Below are 11,891 nucleotides of genomic sequence, written 5' to 3' on the forward strand. Positions count from 1 at the left end.
GAATCGCCCCTGGTCTAAGTTCTCACTGGCTATTAATTTAACGTTGCTCATTTTCTTCTTTACTTCCTTGTTTAACAATATATAATCTATTACAGATTTTTGTTCATAGTTCCAATGTACCTTGTAATTTTATGGCTGTCATATTTCTTCTTAAACCAGTTAATACCTACTAACAGTCAGTTTCTCTTACAAAAGTCCAGTAGCCTCCTTCCCTCCCCATACATCTGCTCCAAGTATTTGCGTATACCCTTTCCTGTCTCTTCCCACTTGTACATTAAAATCACCCATCATAATTTGCCATTCGTTTGCTACATGTTCTTCCAGTGTTCTTCAAAAACTTCTTTCTCCTCCCTTGTAGTCACGGAAACTTCTGGGTTGTAATGATCCCATTTACTTTCATAACAACCCAGAAGTGTCCATGACTGTACATTCTGTTTGTAGGACTTGCACTTGAATTATTTCTATTACTTTCCCTCTCCCTAAAAAATAAAAGAATAATGTCATCCAGCAAATGTACACAGATTTTCTGCTGTAATAAATATACTAAATGTACCTTCTTGGTAAAAGAAATACTTGTCGATTTCCAATTAAGGTGACAGCACCCAAATGAGTTTTTCTTCAATACCAGGATGAAAAAAATACAAATTGGAATTGGAGCACATTAAATTTGACGATGGCAATATTCCAAGTATAAACAATTTAAATTTATGGAATTACATTAGATCCCTGTATAATTTAAGTACAATAAATCAAATCTTATGAAGTTTTAAACTCTTTTTATTAGAACACAGACATACAGGAGTGAGATTTATAGTAAAATCCGAATATACAAAGATAAAGAATGACACTTGCAAAAGAACAACACAGCTGCATTAGTACTGCCGACCTCTTCTTATCGGAGGACCTCTGTTGGGAGGATAAATGGCTATGTCCAAATAATCACCAATGCAAAATCTGAAAAGGAGGGGGAGAATACATCATATTGCCCTCGTACATTGTTGCTGAATGCTCCAACACAAGCAATCACAACTTAATACTCGTGACAGATCAACTACAACTAAGGATGGAAATATGTACCTTACCACCAAATATATGAACCCAGTTGATGGAAGGTGTACTCTGTTATTGCCACAACAGCCTGTCTTGGGAAACATTTTTCTGGTATTTACATTCACTGCCTAGTGTTTTGAGTTTTGTTATATATATATTAAATGCAGTGGTTGAGGAAGCCTTTATCTAATATTTATCCCATAGTAACAAAAGGGAAACAGGACTTTTCAAATGTCACTTGTTAATAATAGTAACAATGGATATGTTGTTATATAATTCGAGTATGTCTTACCTCCACATGTATACTAATGAACAAAGACAGAACTGAAATATTGTGTGTAGTTCTCAAGAAATGGCACATTAATTGCCGCCATGCGGTGCTGGGAGATATATCTCCCATCTGTCCATTAAAGGAAAAGAAAATCAAAATTTAACAAAGAACTTGGTATACAGAACACCCGTTACCACCACAATAGACCAAAGTAAATGAAAAAATGTAGTACGTAGCAGTGGAACATTCCTACAACCATGCAAAGTTGCGGTGAAAATAGGCTGATACTTCTTGATGAAAAAAATAACAACAGTATAAGAGCAGCAGTGTTGCCAGCTTACAGAAAGAATAACAGAATTTCACTTCTAGCGTAAGCCCCATTGGATGTTAGATGACCACATTTGAAGGGAAGCATGACACAAGACTATTCCCCAATTCTGAGAAAAAATATTGCAAAGTTTTTGAAAGTTGTAATTTTGGGGGAAATTGGGCAATTCCCCTGGGACCCATTATTGTTACACATTGTCAATGCATCCTTTTGTTCTCATTACTACGTGTAAAATTGAAATATAATAGCAAAAGGCAGTAGTTGAGAAATTATAGCCCATTTTATAAGATTATCTCAAAATGTGGTGAGAGAAACAAATAACTTTTTCAAACTCCTTTTGTTAATAATAGGAAAAATGGATATATTGTTTCGTGATTCCAGTATGTCCTGTAGTCGGAGTCCAAAGCTTTATGCCTTACACCACGATGCTGGACCTAAACATATTTATATTATTTTATTATCAGTCCCTTATAAAACTTACTGCTATTACTGTGACCTGAATGAAATGAAATGTTAAATATATAATTTAGGCTGATTTTTAATTTTTCAGGGGGACACGAACAGGCACCTTCCAGATGCTCAAGAATAGAATAAACAATCAGCCTTAGCTATTCGATTTGATTGATAGATTTGCTTTATTTTACTTTGCTTTTAGTGTCACTTTCGGCTAATTTGCGAAGATGGGGATGATATGATGAAATTGATGAATGGACACTCACAAACATCCATGCCCAGGCCAGGATTCGAACCCGGGACCCCTGGCGACCTTCGCTATTCGGTGGGTTTAAAATCCAAGTTGTATGCTCCTAACATCATCCAATTTCTTACAATTTATCCTGCCTTAACCAGGAGAATAAGATTTGAAACAAACACTCACCTTGCGTGTGAAAGGGTTTTACTGTCATCTGAGCCCTTCTGACCTGAGCACGTGGAACCTATTTCTCTCATTCTGTATCCAGGCGTTCTGAAATCTGGGGTCACGAGAGCAAAATCAAAATAAGTCCCTTTCCGTCTGGCCTCTGGGTTCACCTCTTTCACCAAACTTGTGATTTCTTTCAATGTTGCATCCATCCTGGAATGATAAAATATTAAAGTTATAAATAACTTTTGCATTTTGCATGACACTTTACATTTATTTAAATGTTTTAATATTACTCATAATTATATATTGCAATTGAGGCAATGTATAATTGTATCAGCATCAGTGAAACATACCACTGATATTAGCAACGAAAGTACTCAAATTATTTTTAAATTTCTGAAAGCGGTAAAGTAATTTGAATTAATTCTGTCCCAATATGGAGTGTGGCAAAAGTGAATTTTGTGCTTAAAAATCAGCAATTTTAATATTTTTCAACATCTATTACGAGCTAATTTTTAAGTGTAGATGGCATATATATATACAGGATGAGTCACCTCAAATTACCTCCGGAGATATTTCGTAAACAACAAAAAATATTGAAAAACTACTTTTGCAGATATAAAATTATATGAGGGGCTCAAGAAAATTAGTGGACACAATATGTTCAACTACATAAGGAAGTACAATTTTCAAAACAAACTTGGGTTATTTTTAATGGAAACCCCCATTCTATTTTTGTGCAATTGAAAGTAGGGAAAAATTCATTAAGAATGGCATTTGTTACAGTGAAATTACATCATATAGTTCTCAAGTAATTGCAACATGAAGTTTATGCTTGAAACAGTGCTAATATTAGAGAACTCACACTGTATGTATGTATGTATGTGTGTGTGTGTGTGTGTGTGTATGTGTATATATATATATATATATATATATATATATATATATATATATATATATATATATATATATATAAATCAAATAAGGTAAAAGGAAACACTCACCGGACAGTAGGAAAATTCAAAATTTTCGCTAATTTATAGCATCATCGGTGTGAGAAGAAACAGAAGACGGAACTGGAAGTTGGGGTCCTGCAGAGTTGCCAGGTCCCCATTGAAGAAGAAGCGGTGCGTAGAACGAAAAAAACACTGTTTCGTCACCAGGTTCGTCGTAAACTGTGAGTGTGTAGGATGAGTTGGGAGGGAGGGCGGGAGGGTGGGTGAGGGTTGGGCATTACTGGGTGGCCTTGTTCAGGCCAGGTGGAGTGGTTGCACTCATGGCCGATATATAGGCCCTCTCCCATCTTTTGCGAACAGAGGTGTTGGCTGGTTGGGGTAGGAGGTGGATGATCGCTACCCGGAAGCAGTCGTTGAAACTGATGTTGTGGTGGTTGGTGTGGAGGGCGACAGTGAAGTCCAGGTTGTGGGTGGAGGAGCGGTGGTTATTGATGCGGAGGTTGAGGGCCGTTGATGTTTCCCCCAGGTAAAAATCACCACAGATGTTGCAGGTGAGGATGTAGATAAGGTTTGAGGCATGGCAGGTCCCTTTGGGATGGAGGGTAAATTTGCCAGTGGCCGTGTGCACCTGGAGGGTGTGAGAAGTGATGAGGATGGGACAGGTCTTGCACCTGGGTCGGTTGCATTTATGGGCAGGGGGGTGTTGGATGTGTGGTGAAGGAGTGTTGTGGACCAGGATGTTTTGGAGGTTAGGGGGGCGTTTGAAAACCACCCTGGGTTTGTAGGGAAATATGTTTTTGATTTCGGGATCACTGTGGAGGATTGGGAGAAGAGAGTGCAGTGTGTGCCTGATTTTGTTGTGCCTCAAACCTTATCTACATCCTCACCTGCAACATCTGTGGTGATTTTTACCTGGGGGAAACATCAACGGCCCTCAACCTCCGCATCAATAACCACTGCTCCTCCACCCACAACCTGGACTTCACTGTCGCCGTCCACACCAACCACCACAACATCAGTTTCAACGACTGCTTCCGGGTAGCGATCATCCACCTCCTACCCCAACCAGCCAACACCTCTGTTCGCAAAAGATGGGAGAGGGCCTATATATCGGCCATGAGTGCAACCACTCCACCTGGCCTGAACAAGGCCACCCAGTAATGCCCAACCCTCACCCACCCTCCCGCCCTCCCTCCCAACTCATCCTACACACTCACAGTTTACGACGAGCCTGGTGACGAAACAGTGTTTTTTTCGTTCTACGCACCGCTTCTTCTTCAATGGGGACCTGGCAACTCTGCAGGACCCCAACTTCCGGTTCCGTCTTCTGTTTCTTCTCACACCGATGATGCTATAAATTAGCGAAAATTTTGAATTTTCCTACTGTCCGGTGAGTGTTTCCTTTTACCTTATTTGATTTTTACTTAGCCCTTTTGGCCCTCCTTGCTTTTATCCATTATATATATATATATATATATATATATATATATATATATATATATATATATATATATAAATAATAGGGTTAGAAATGGTGCCAGAAGGGCGGATAAATACAAATAATGAAGGAGACAGTAAACACTTACCACACGAATAGAAATAATTCAATATTTCGCGATCTGAGTCGCATTTTCAAGAAGGTAGATAAAAGACTGACTGGAAAAATTCCGGTTCAGATCACTTGACCCAGTATTCGAACCTGGGTCTTCTACGTGTTAGCCAGATGTACCAGCTGAGCTACCGCTAACAATTACTATAACTATTCTGAATAACATGACACAAGATGCTGTCGTGTGCCTTGTGTTTATTCACTATTTGTTATAATAAACAATATTTTTTCACAAAATTCTTGATTGCAACCTCTTACGTAATAGATGTGATGTGAGTCAGATTCAAGATAGTGGATAGTTAGGGTGACCCAGGGTAATTATTGGACACAGAAAATTGGGGTAAATATTGGACAAGGACCAAAAACCATGTTGTATCATAATTTGTTACATCAAACCAACCAACATTTGTTAATTGCATATCCAGCAATGCTCTGATTAAGTATTGGGATGAGATTAGTATATTTTCTCAAAAAATATATCAATAACCCAAAGTGCTTGAAAAAAAATGTTTTTTTAAGTGAAACAAAATTGTGTGTATGTTTGTCTTTTACTTGATCTTGAATTTTGTAATGCCCAGTCTTGGATATGTGTATGAAGGTGGTTTGTGTGAAAAACACCATTGTAGGATGAACAGTAACAGTATGACATGCATGTTTAGTTATGGGGTAATTATTGGACAGCTTGATTATTGGACTGCATATTGCATCTCGTAAACGGAAACTTGATCAGAAAGCAGCTGTCATTACATGAAAAGAATACGCAAGGAAAATCCAAGAAAAAGATAAGTAAATTAAGGAAATACAGCTTGAAAAAGAAAACAAAGGAAAACTTCGAGGAGAAGCAAAAATGTTGATTGCATTGGAAAAAAGAAAGCAGATCAGGTAAAGAAAGTTCAAGAGAAAGCATTATGTAAGAACAATGCGAAAAATAACCCCAAGAGTTCTGAACAAGCTAAAAACAAAAAGAAGTTAGCCCTACATACACCTATTTCTTCAGATTCTGAGAGTGAAGACATGGATGAAATTGAATTACAGGACTCGACAGATATTTCTTTTGGCGAGTCTAATGATGAAACCAGTGTACTAGCACAATATGGGAAACATACACCACAAAGTGTTCGACAACTGAAACTTCACATTCAGTGTGTGCATGAACATATTGAAGAATATGGTATATATGCTGTGTACTATGATACAAGTTACTATTATGGAAAAGTACAACATTTGTTTTATGATGTCTGAGAAACCTCAGACAAATTACTTAGTGTTGAGATGAAATTTCTCAAATGGTTTGGAGACAACAGGTACTGGTAGCCAGCGCAACCACAGATTGAAATTGTGAAAACACTGTACGTGTTTTATGGTCCTGTGCAAACCGTATCAGTTAATCAATTTCAAATAACTTATAATGATGAAGTAAGGTCAATCTTTCAAAGTATCTCTAGACTCAGGAACGGAATATTCCCTACTCCACAGTCTCATCGTGTAATTATTGAAGATGATGTGGAAAGTGAGAACGTAGTGTAAGCCTACATCATCTCAATATGCTTAGTTGCAGTGTGTTTGATTAAAAGACATTAAAATACATTTTTGCAATGTTTGTAGGCCTACTCGAACAAAGAAGCTGTCTAAAAAGTTATGTATTTATTTTTTTAGTTATAACTGTATTTAGTTCTAATCAGTTCAGTTAGATGTAATTTGGTGACAGACAGCACCTCAATATGCATAAATTTACTTGTTATAGTTTGTGTGATTAAAAAAACAACAATTGTTCAATGTTTGTACTTGAACAAAGCAGAAATTATTAAAAGGTTGCCTGAAAAATTAGAAGTTTTGCTAATTTTTACTAGATTTCACTGTTATACATTTTTTACAGCAGTCATGTGGTGATCAATAATTATTCCACACACAGCACCTATAGTACACAATATTGTCCAGCATTTATCCTTTCTAGCTCATCTCTGTAGTGTGCAGATGAGATTGAAAACTACTGCCCAATATTTACCCCGCTGTGTCCAACAATTACCCCAAGAGCAGGGTAATTTTTGGACACAGTTTTATTTTTTTCTACTCCTGAAAGGAATTAGTAAATTTCAACAATGGTACCCGACATATATATCAAATAGTCATTACCAAAAAAATTACTGGCTAGAAAAGTACATAAATGTGGGAGCTATGAGCTATTTGATTTTTGTCCAATATTTACCCTGGGTCACCCTTCTTTTGAGCTGGAAACTGTGAGAACATGTGTTTCATCAGTTCACAAATAAACAATCAGTCATCTTGATTTTGATTTCCCGCACGGGAAAACTACCTACTTAGAATATCACTTACTAAATGAAGTTGACTTACATTTGCTAATTCTGGGGCAGCATTCTAACATTACAAACTACACTTACCAGGTGTAAATTTGAAGTTCGTTAGCAGGAACATTTCCTCTACTATATTCAATAATGTTATGGTGGTGACCAGTGTCACAGAACACACGTAGCAACAGAGGGCATGTCTGAAAAGAAAAAGATGTGTAACGGTGTACCAATACGATCAAAAATTCCATATTACTACACTAAATTATACTATTGAATAAGCACAGAAATTTTTTATCCAAAAACGAGTGAAGTAAAATAAACAAAATCAACCAATCAATAGCAAAAATTCTTGACCACAAGAATAATTTATTGTCTTTTAATTGACTTCTTGACCTACTTGTTGATTTCTTTACTTTTTCTTGACTTCCACGACTTACTTGACTGGCAGATACACTGAATAACTTTGTTCTCTATACCCATGCTTTACTATAAAATTATATTGAATAAGAATGGGCAACACCTTGTTCCATTAGTATAAACCCTAAGGCAAGAAATTCTGCTCAGGCATTGAACAGTGACGATATCAGAAAGTGGTCCCACAACTTTGTTCATTCATTGCTTCTGTTTTCCCATTCGTTTAATAGCAGGACAAACTTCTTTTTTTTTGTGCAATAACTGAATCAAAATAAATTTCACTATTGAGTTTGGAAGCAAAGTCCATAGACTTGTAATTTGCATGATTTTTTTCTGTTACATATTTTCCTAATTAATATTATGGGAGGATCAAAATGTAGGACATTTATGATATTTCTCAAATTCCTCCCGGATGCCGGACATAAGGCTAAAATGTAGGACACGTCTGGGAAAAACCAGACGTCTGGTAACACTACCTACACAACCTAAAAGGGATGAGGAGACAGGTGAGTGGAGAGGGTTACATCATTTGTATTCATGCCCAGATATTATTAGAATAAATAAATCAAGACGACTTGGGTGGGCAGTCTATGTGGCACGAATGGAAGATAAAGAGTTTACAGGATTCTTCTTGGAAAACCTGATGCTAAGGGACCACTAGGAAGGCCAAGACAAAGATGGAGGAATAACGTTGAGATGGACCTATCGGAAATTGGTAAAGATGGATTGATCTTGTCCAGGAGAGGGACAGATGGAAGGCTTGTGTGGCTGCAGCCATAAACTTTCGGGTTCAAGAAGGCTAGGGAGTAGGTTAATTAGATACTTACACAACTGTGACAAACTATAGAAATATAAGGTAGATTCTTTGATTCTTTGCTAATAAAGCCTGTCCTAATCTTCTGCACATACAGCATATACACAAATAAATGGTGCGGTTTCATCGTGTATACCCTATACAAATTGTTAATATGTTGAAGACTAAATTTTGTGAGTAAATAAACTTATACAATACTCATAAATTATAATGTTACTATAGTGGCTATTTTCCACATTTTTTACTACCCTTTTGCCTGTAATAGGTAACAGTTTCATGCATCGGACACACATTTCTTCATTTTTTACAGAAGAAACTATGGTATATATTTACAATACCGGAAGCATCTCCGATTTGTTTGAAATTCTGTGTACTTACTAAATTTTGGTCTCCGAAATCACGAATGTGCAGTTAAAATTTGGCGCTTATGTGTAGAAATTGCAAGAAAACAGCTTCAATTCTCGCAATCATTCTCCATATAGAAGTATGGCAACCATATTTGTTGATATGGACAATTGACGTTCGCAATCAGTTACCGTGTCTACAGCATTGCCACAGTGTTGATTTCATACTTGGAGAGCACGGATCGTTTTAGAATGGCGGAAGGGAGCAATACAAGAGTTGTGAATGTTGGACAGATTGTTAGGTGCCGTGTGGAGGAGGATGGCCGTGGGCTAATTAAGAAACTTATGGATTTCGGTGTTTTGCCCAAAACGATCCCACAGAGAAATGCATCGAGGACGAAAAGGACGGAAGTGAAGGTGACAATCACGATGTAGAAGAGGATGTGGAATGCAAACTGATTTCATTAGAGGTTAAGTTTAGCAACAGTACATGGACCGTAAAATTGCAGGACACGAAAATGGCATCTTTGATGAGCAACGTTGGCCGTGAAAGTGTTACAAAAATAAGATTTCTTATCAGTTCCTTGTCGCAATTACCGGAAAACTATTGACGGATAGCCCCACTGAGCATTCCGGTAAGGTTAGGCAAACAGTTCAAATTTGAGGTCGTAAGACCACGCACGGGTGCACACACCATTGACGGATGGACCCAAGAATCATTCACGGTAAGGTTAAGTTAGTTTAGGTTAGGCAAGCATAGTTAAAATTTGGGGTCGTAGCAATATCAAGGGTGTATATATTGTTTTTTAAGTATTTGAAACAGAAAATTTTCCGGTAAATAATGAGCAATTGTGCCGATTGCGGACCACTCAATTTCACTTATTTTGAAATTTCTACACGTGAGCGCCAAATTTTAACTGCAGATTCATGATTAGGAGGCCAAAATTAGTGAGTATGCCGAATTTCAAACAAATTGGAGAAACTTCTGGTATTGTAAATTCGCTCCGAAACTACTTATGGAAATGAGTTTCTCTAAGGTTTCCAACGTTCATTGAGGTATTTTCTTTCATTGTGGAATCTATTTGACCGGGAAATAATGTATTTTTCAAGAGAAATATCTCACCGATGCACAAGTGCCATTGCTTTCGGTACGTGAACCGAATGCTGCATACATTTGATGACGTAACCCCCTGTCAGTGTTTCCAACCCCCCCTTTTTTAACTATGCTTGCCTAACCTAACCTTATCGGAAATGGTTCGTGGGGCTATCCGTCAGCTATTGCACATGTGACGAACACGATAGTAGGTATTTTTCAGTGAAGAAGGTTGGAAACACTGCATAACCACAACGTTAGTCAAGATGTGTTCGGGTGACACTACATAATTAATAAGATGTGTCCGCCATATTCTGTGTTACGGAAGCGAAGAAAGGAATAACAAAAATTACTCTCTATGTGAAAAATTGTGTTTGTTTTCGTGTAAAAAGCATAATGACACCTTGAACTATGTTCCGCAATACACAATTGGTAAGTACAAACCATGCGAAACACAAAATATCCAATTTTGGAGCAATTGAAGGTGACGGGAGTGTTCTCCGATTGATTTACTAACCAAATAATGTTTTCCGGATGAAATATCAGAGGTTCTGATGGCACGGTCCCTGGATATTACGTGTGTAATATATTGCTTTTCATAATGGCGATATTTCTCCGGAAAGAAGTGAGGAAGCCATGTTTTGTGGAATGTAGCCACTGAGTTGCGCTGTCTACAGTGTTGCCACACAGTGTGTTTGTCACTTGAAGAGGAAGGACCGGTTGAGAATGGCGGGACAGCAGTGTGAAGGAAAATGGACTTCAGCTGATAAAGAAACTAATGGAAAATTTTGCCGGCTTGCAGGACAGCTGTACGATCCGTTAAAAGATGAGCAGAACGACAGTGATAGCGACAACCAGGAAGGAGAGGAACATGTTGAGTGTGGATTTTAAGTGTGACAACACTGTATCCACCGTTGGATTGTAAACACTACAGTTATGGAAAAAGGCATAACTTCACCTCAAAGAATCTTCCGCAATGCAGAAAAGGTAAGTATCAATGCTAAAATGAATTAAATAAATGAGTGAGAGGTGTTCGGGCTATATCGCATAATTACCCAGACTTTGAAGGTAAGCTTAGTGTTATTTGAAGTATGTTTGCCGAAGCTAACCTAACGTTACGTGAAATTTTCAAGCTACAGACGTGACCGGGGAATTGTAATGTCAGATTCGTATTCAGGAGGCCTCATGTAGAAAGTATACAAAATTTCAAACAAATCGGGGAACACTCCCGTCATCTTCAATTAAGCCCCGATTTTAATACCTCTCTCTGGTAATCTGTAATATTTTGTGCCTAAAAGTCCGGGCTCTATTAATTAATTATATTGTTTTCTTCGGAAGTGTTACCTTTTCCCTATCAATAGGCTTTTCAGGTTCTGGCTTTTCCTCCACAATCATAGAACCAATTGCTCCTGAAGTCATTATTTTGACACGTATATCTATATTTTATCACTAAAACAGTATTGTATAAAATAAAAACAAACTTCCCACAATCTTCACGACTTTCATCAACAACGCTGGTGTTCGTGCAGTGCGGTGCGGTGCGATGCGATGCGAACGAGATGGTTAATGGGAAAATGTTTCTCCTTCTTCATTTCAGAAGTAGTTATGCCGGCATAAGTTAAAGGCCGTCTTGTCCGAAAAGTGTAAGACCGTACTTGAAGCGAACAAGTACTTCGAGAGCACCCCCAACCCAAATCTGTTTATTCCAAGTCTTCAAATGAAGAGAGACTAGGTGAGTTATACAACCGCGGTTGGACAAGACTTTTCTTGGTGGTAATCACACACCCTACCGAAAGGACAAAGGAGTTCTAAATGGGGTTGTTCATTGCCAAACTTTTCCG

General features: G+C 37.8%; 1 protein-coding gene across 1 annotated transcript; it reads right to left on the reverse strand.

The window, feature by feature from the left end:
- Positions 1–756: 756 nt before the first annotated feature.
- On the reverse strand, positions 757–11,592 carry Bin1 (histone deacetylase complex subunit SAP18). The gene is made up of 4 exons (XM_083131908.1): positions 11,395–11,592; positions 7,476–7,582; positions 2,527–2,721; positions 757–954 (listed from the first exon to the last, which is right to left on the reverse strand). Exons 1-4 carry the CDS (start codon positions 11,467–11,469, stop codon positions 873–875), a joined length of 459 nt encoding a protein of 152 aa, XP_082988034.1. The 5' UTR covers positions 11,470–11,592; the 3' UTR covers positions 757–872.
- Positions 11,593–11,891: the final 299 nt, after the last annotated feature.

The sequence above is a fragment of the Lepisma saccharinum genome, chromosome 11 (genome assembly GCF_977018435.1).
Source record: "Lepisma saccharinum chromosome 11, izLepSacc3.1, whole genome shotgun sequence".
Classification (NCBI taxonomy): Eukaryota; Metazoa; Arthropoda; class Insecta; order Zygentoma; family Lepismatidae; genus Lepisma; species Lepisma saccharinum.

Excerpts from the sequence above, each read along its gene's own strand:
- Bin1 (XM_083131908.1), bottom strand. The coding sequence starts at position 11,469 with ATGACTTCAGGAGCAATTGGTTCTATGATTGTGGAGGAAAAGCCAGAA. Across the intron at positions 2,722-7,475 it reads GAACTTCAAATTTACACCTG|GATGGATGCAACATTGAAAG; the intron begins GTAAGTGTAGTT and ends TTATCATTCCAG. Across the intron at positions 955-2,526 it reads AAAACCCTTTCACACGCAAG|ATTTTGCATTGGTGATTATT; the intron begins GTGAGTGTTTGT and ends CCTCCTTTTCAG.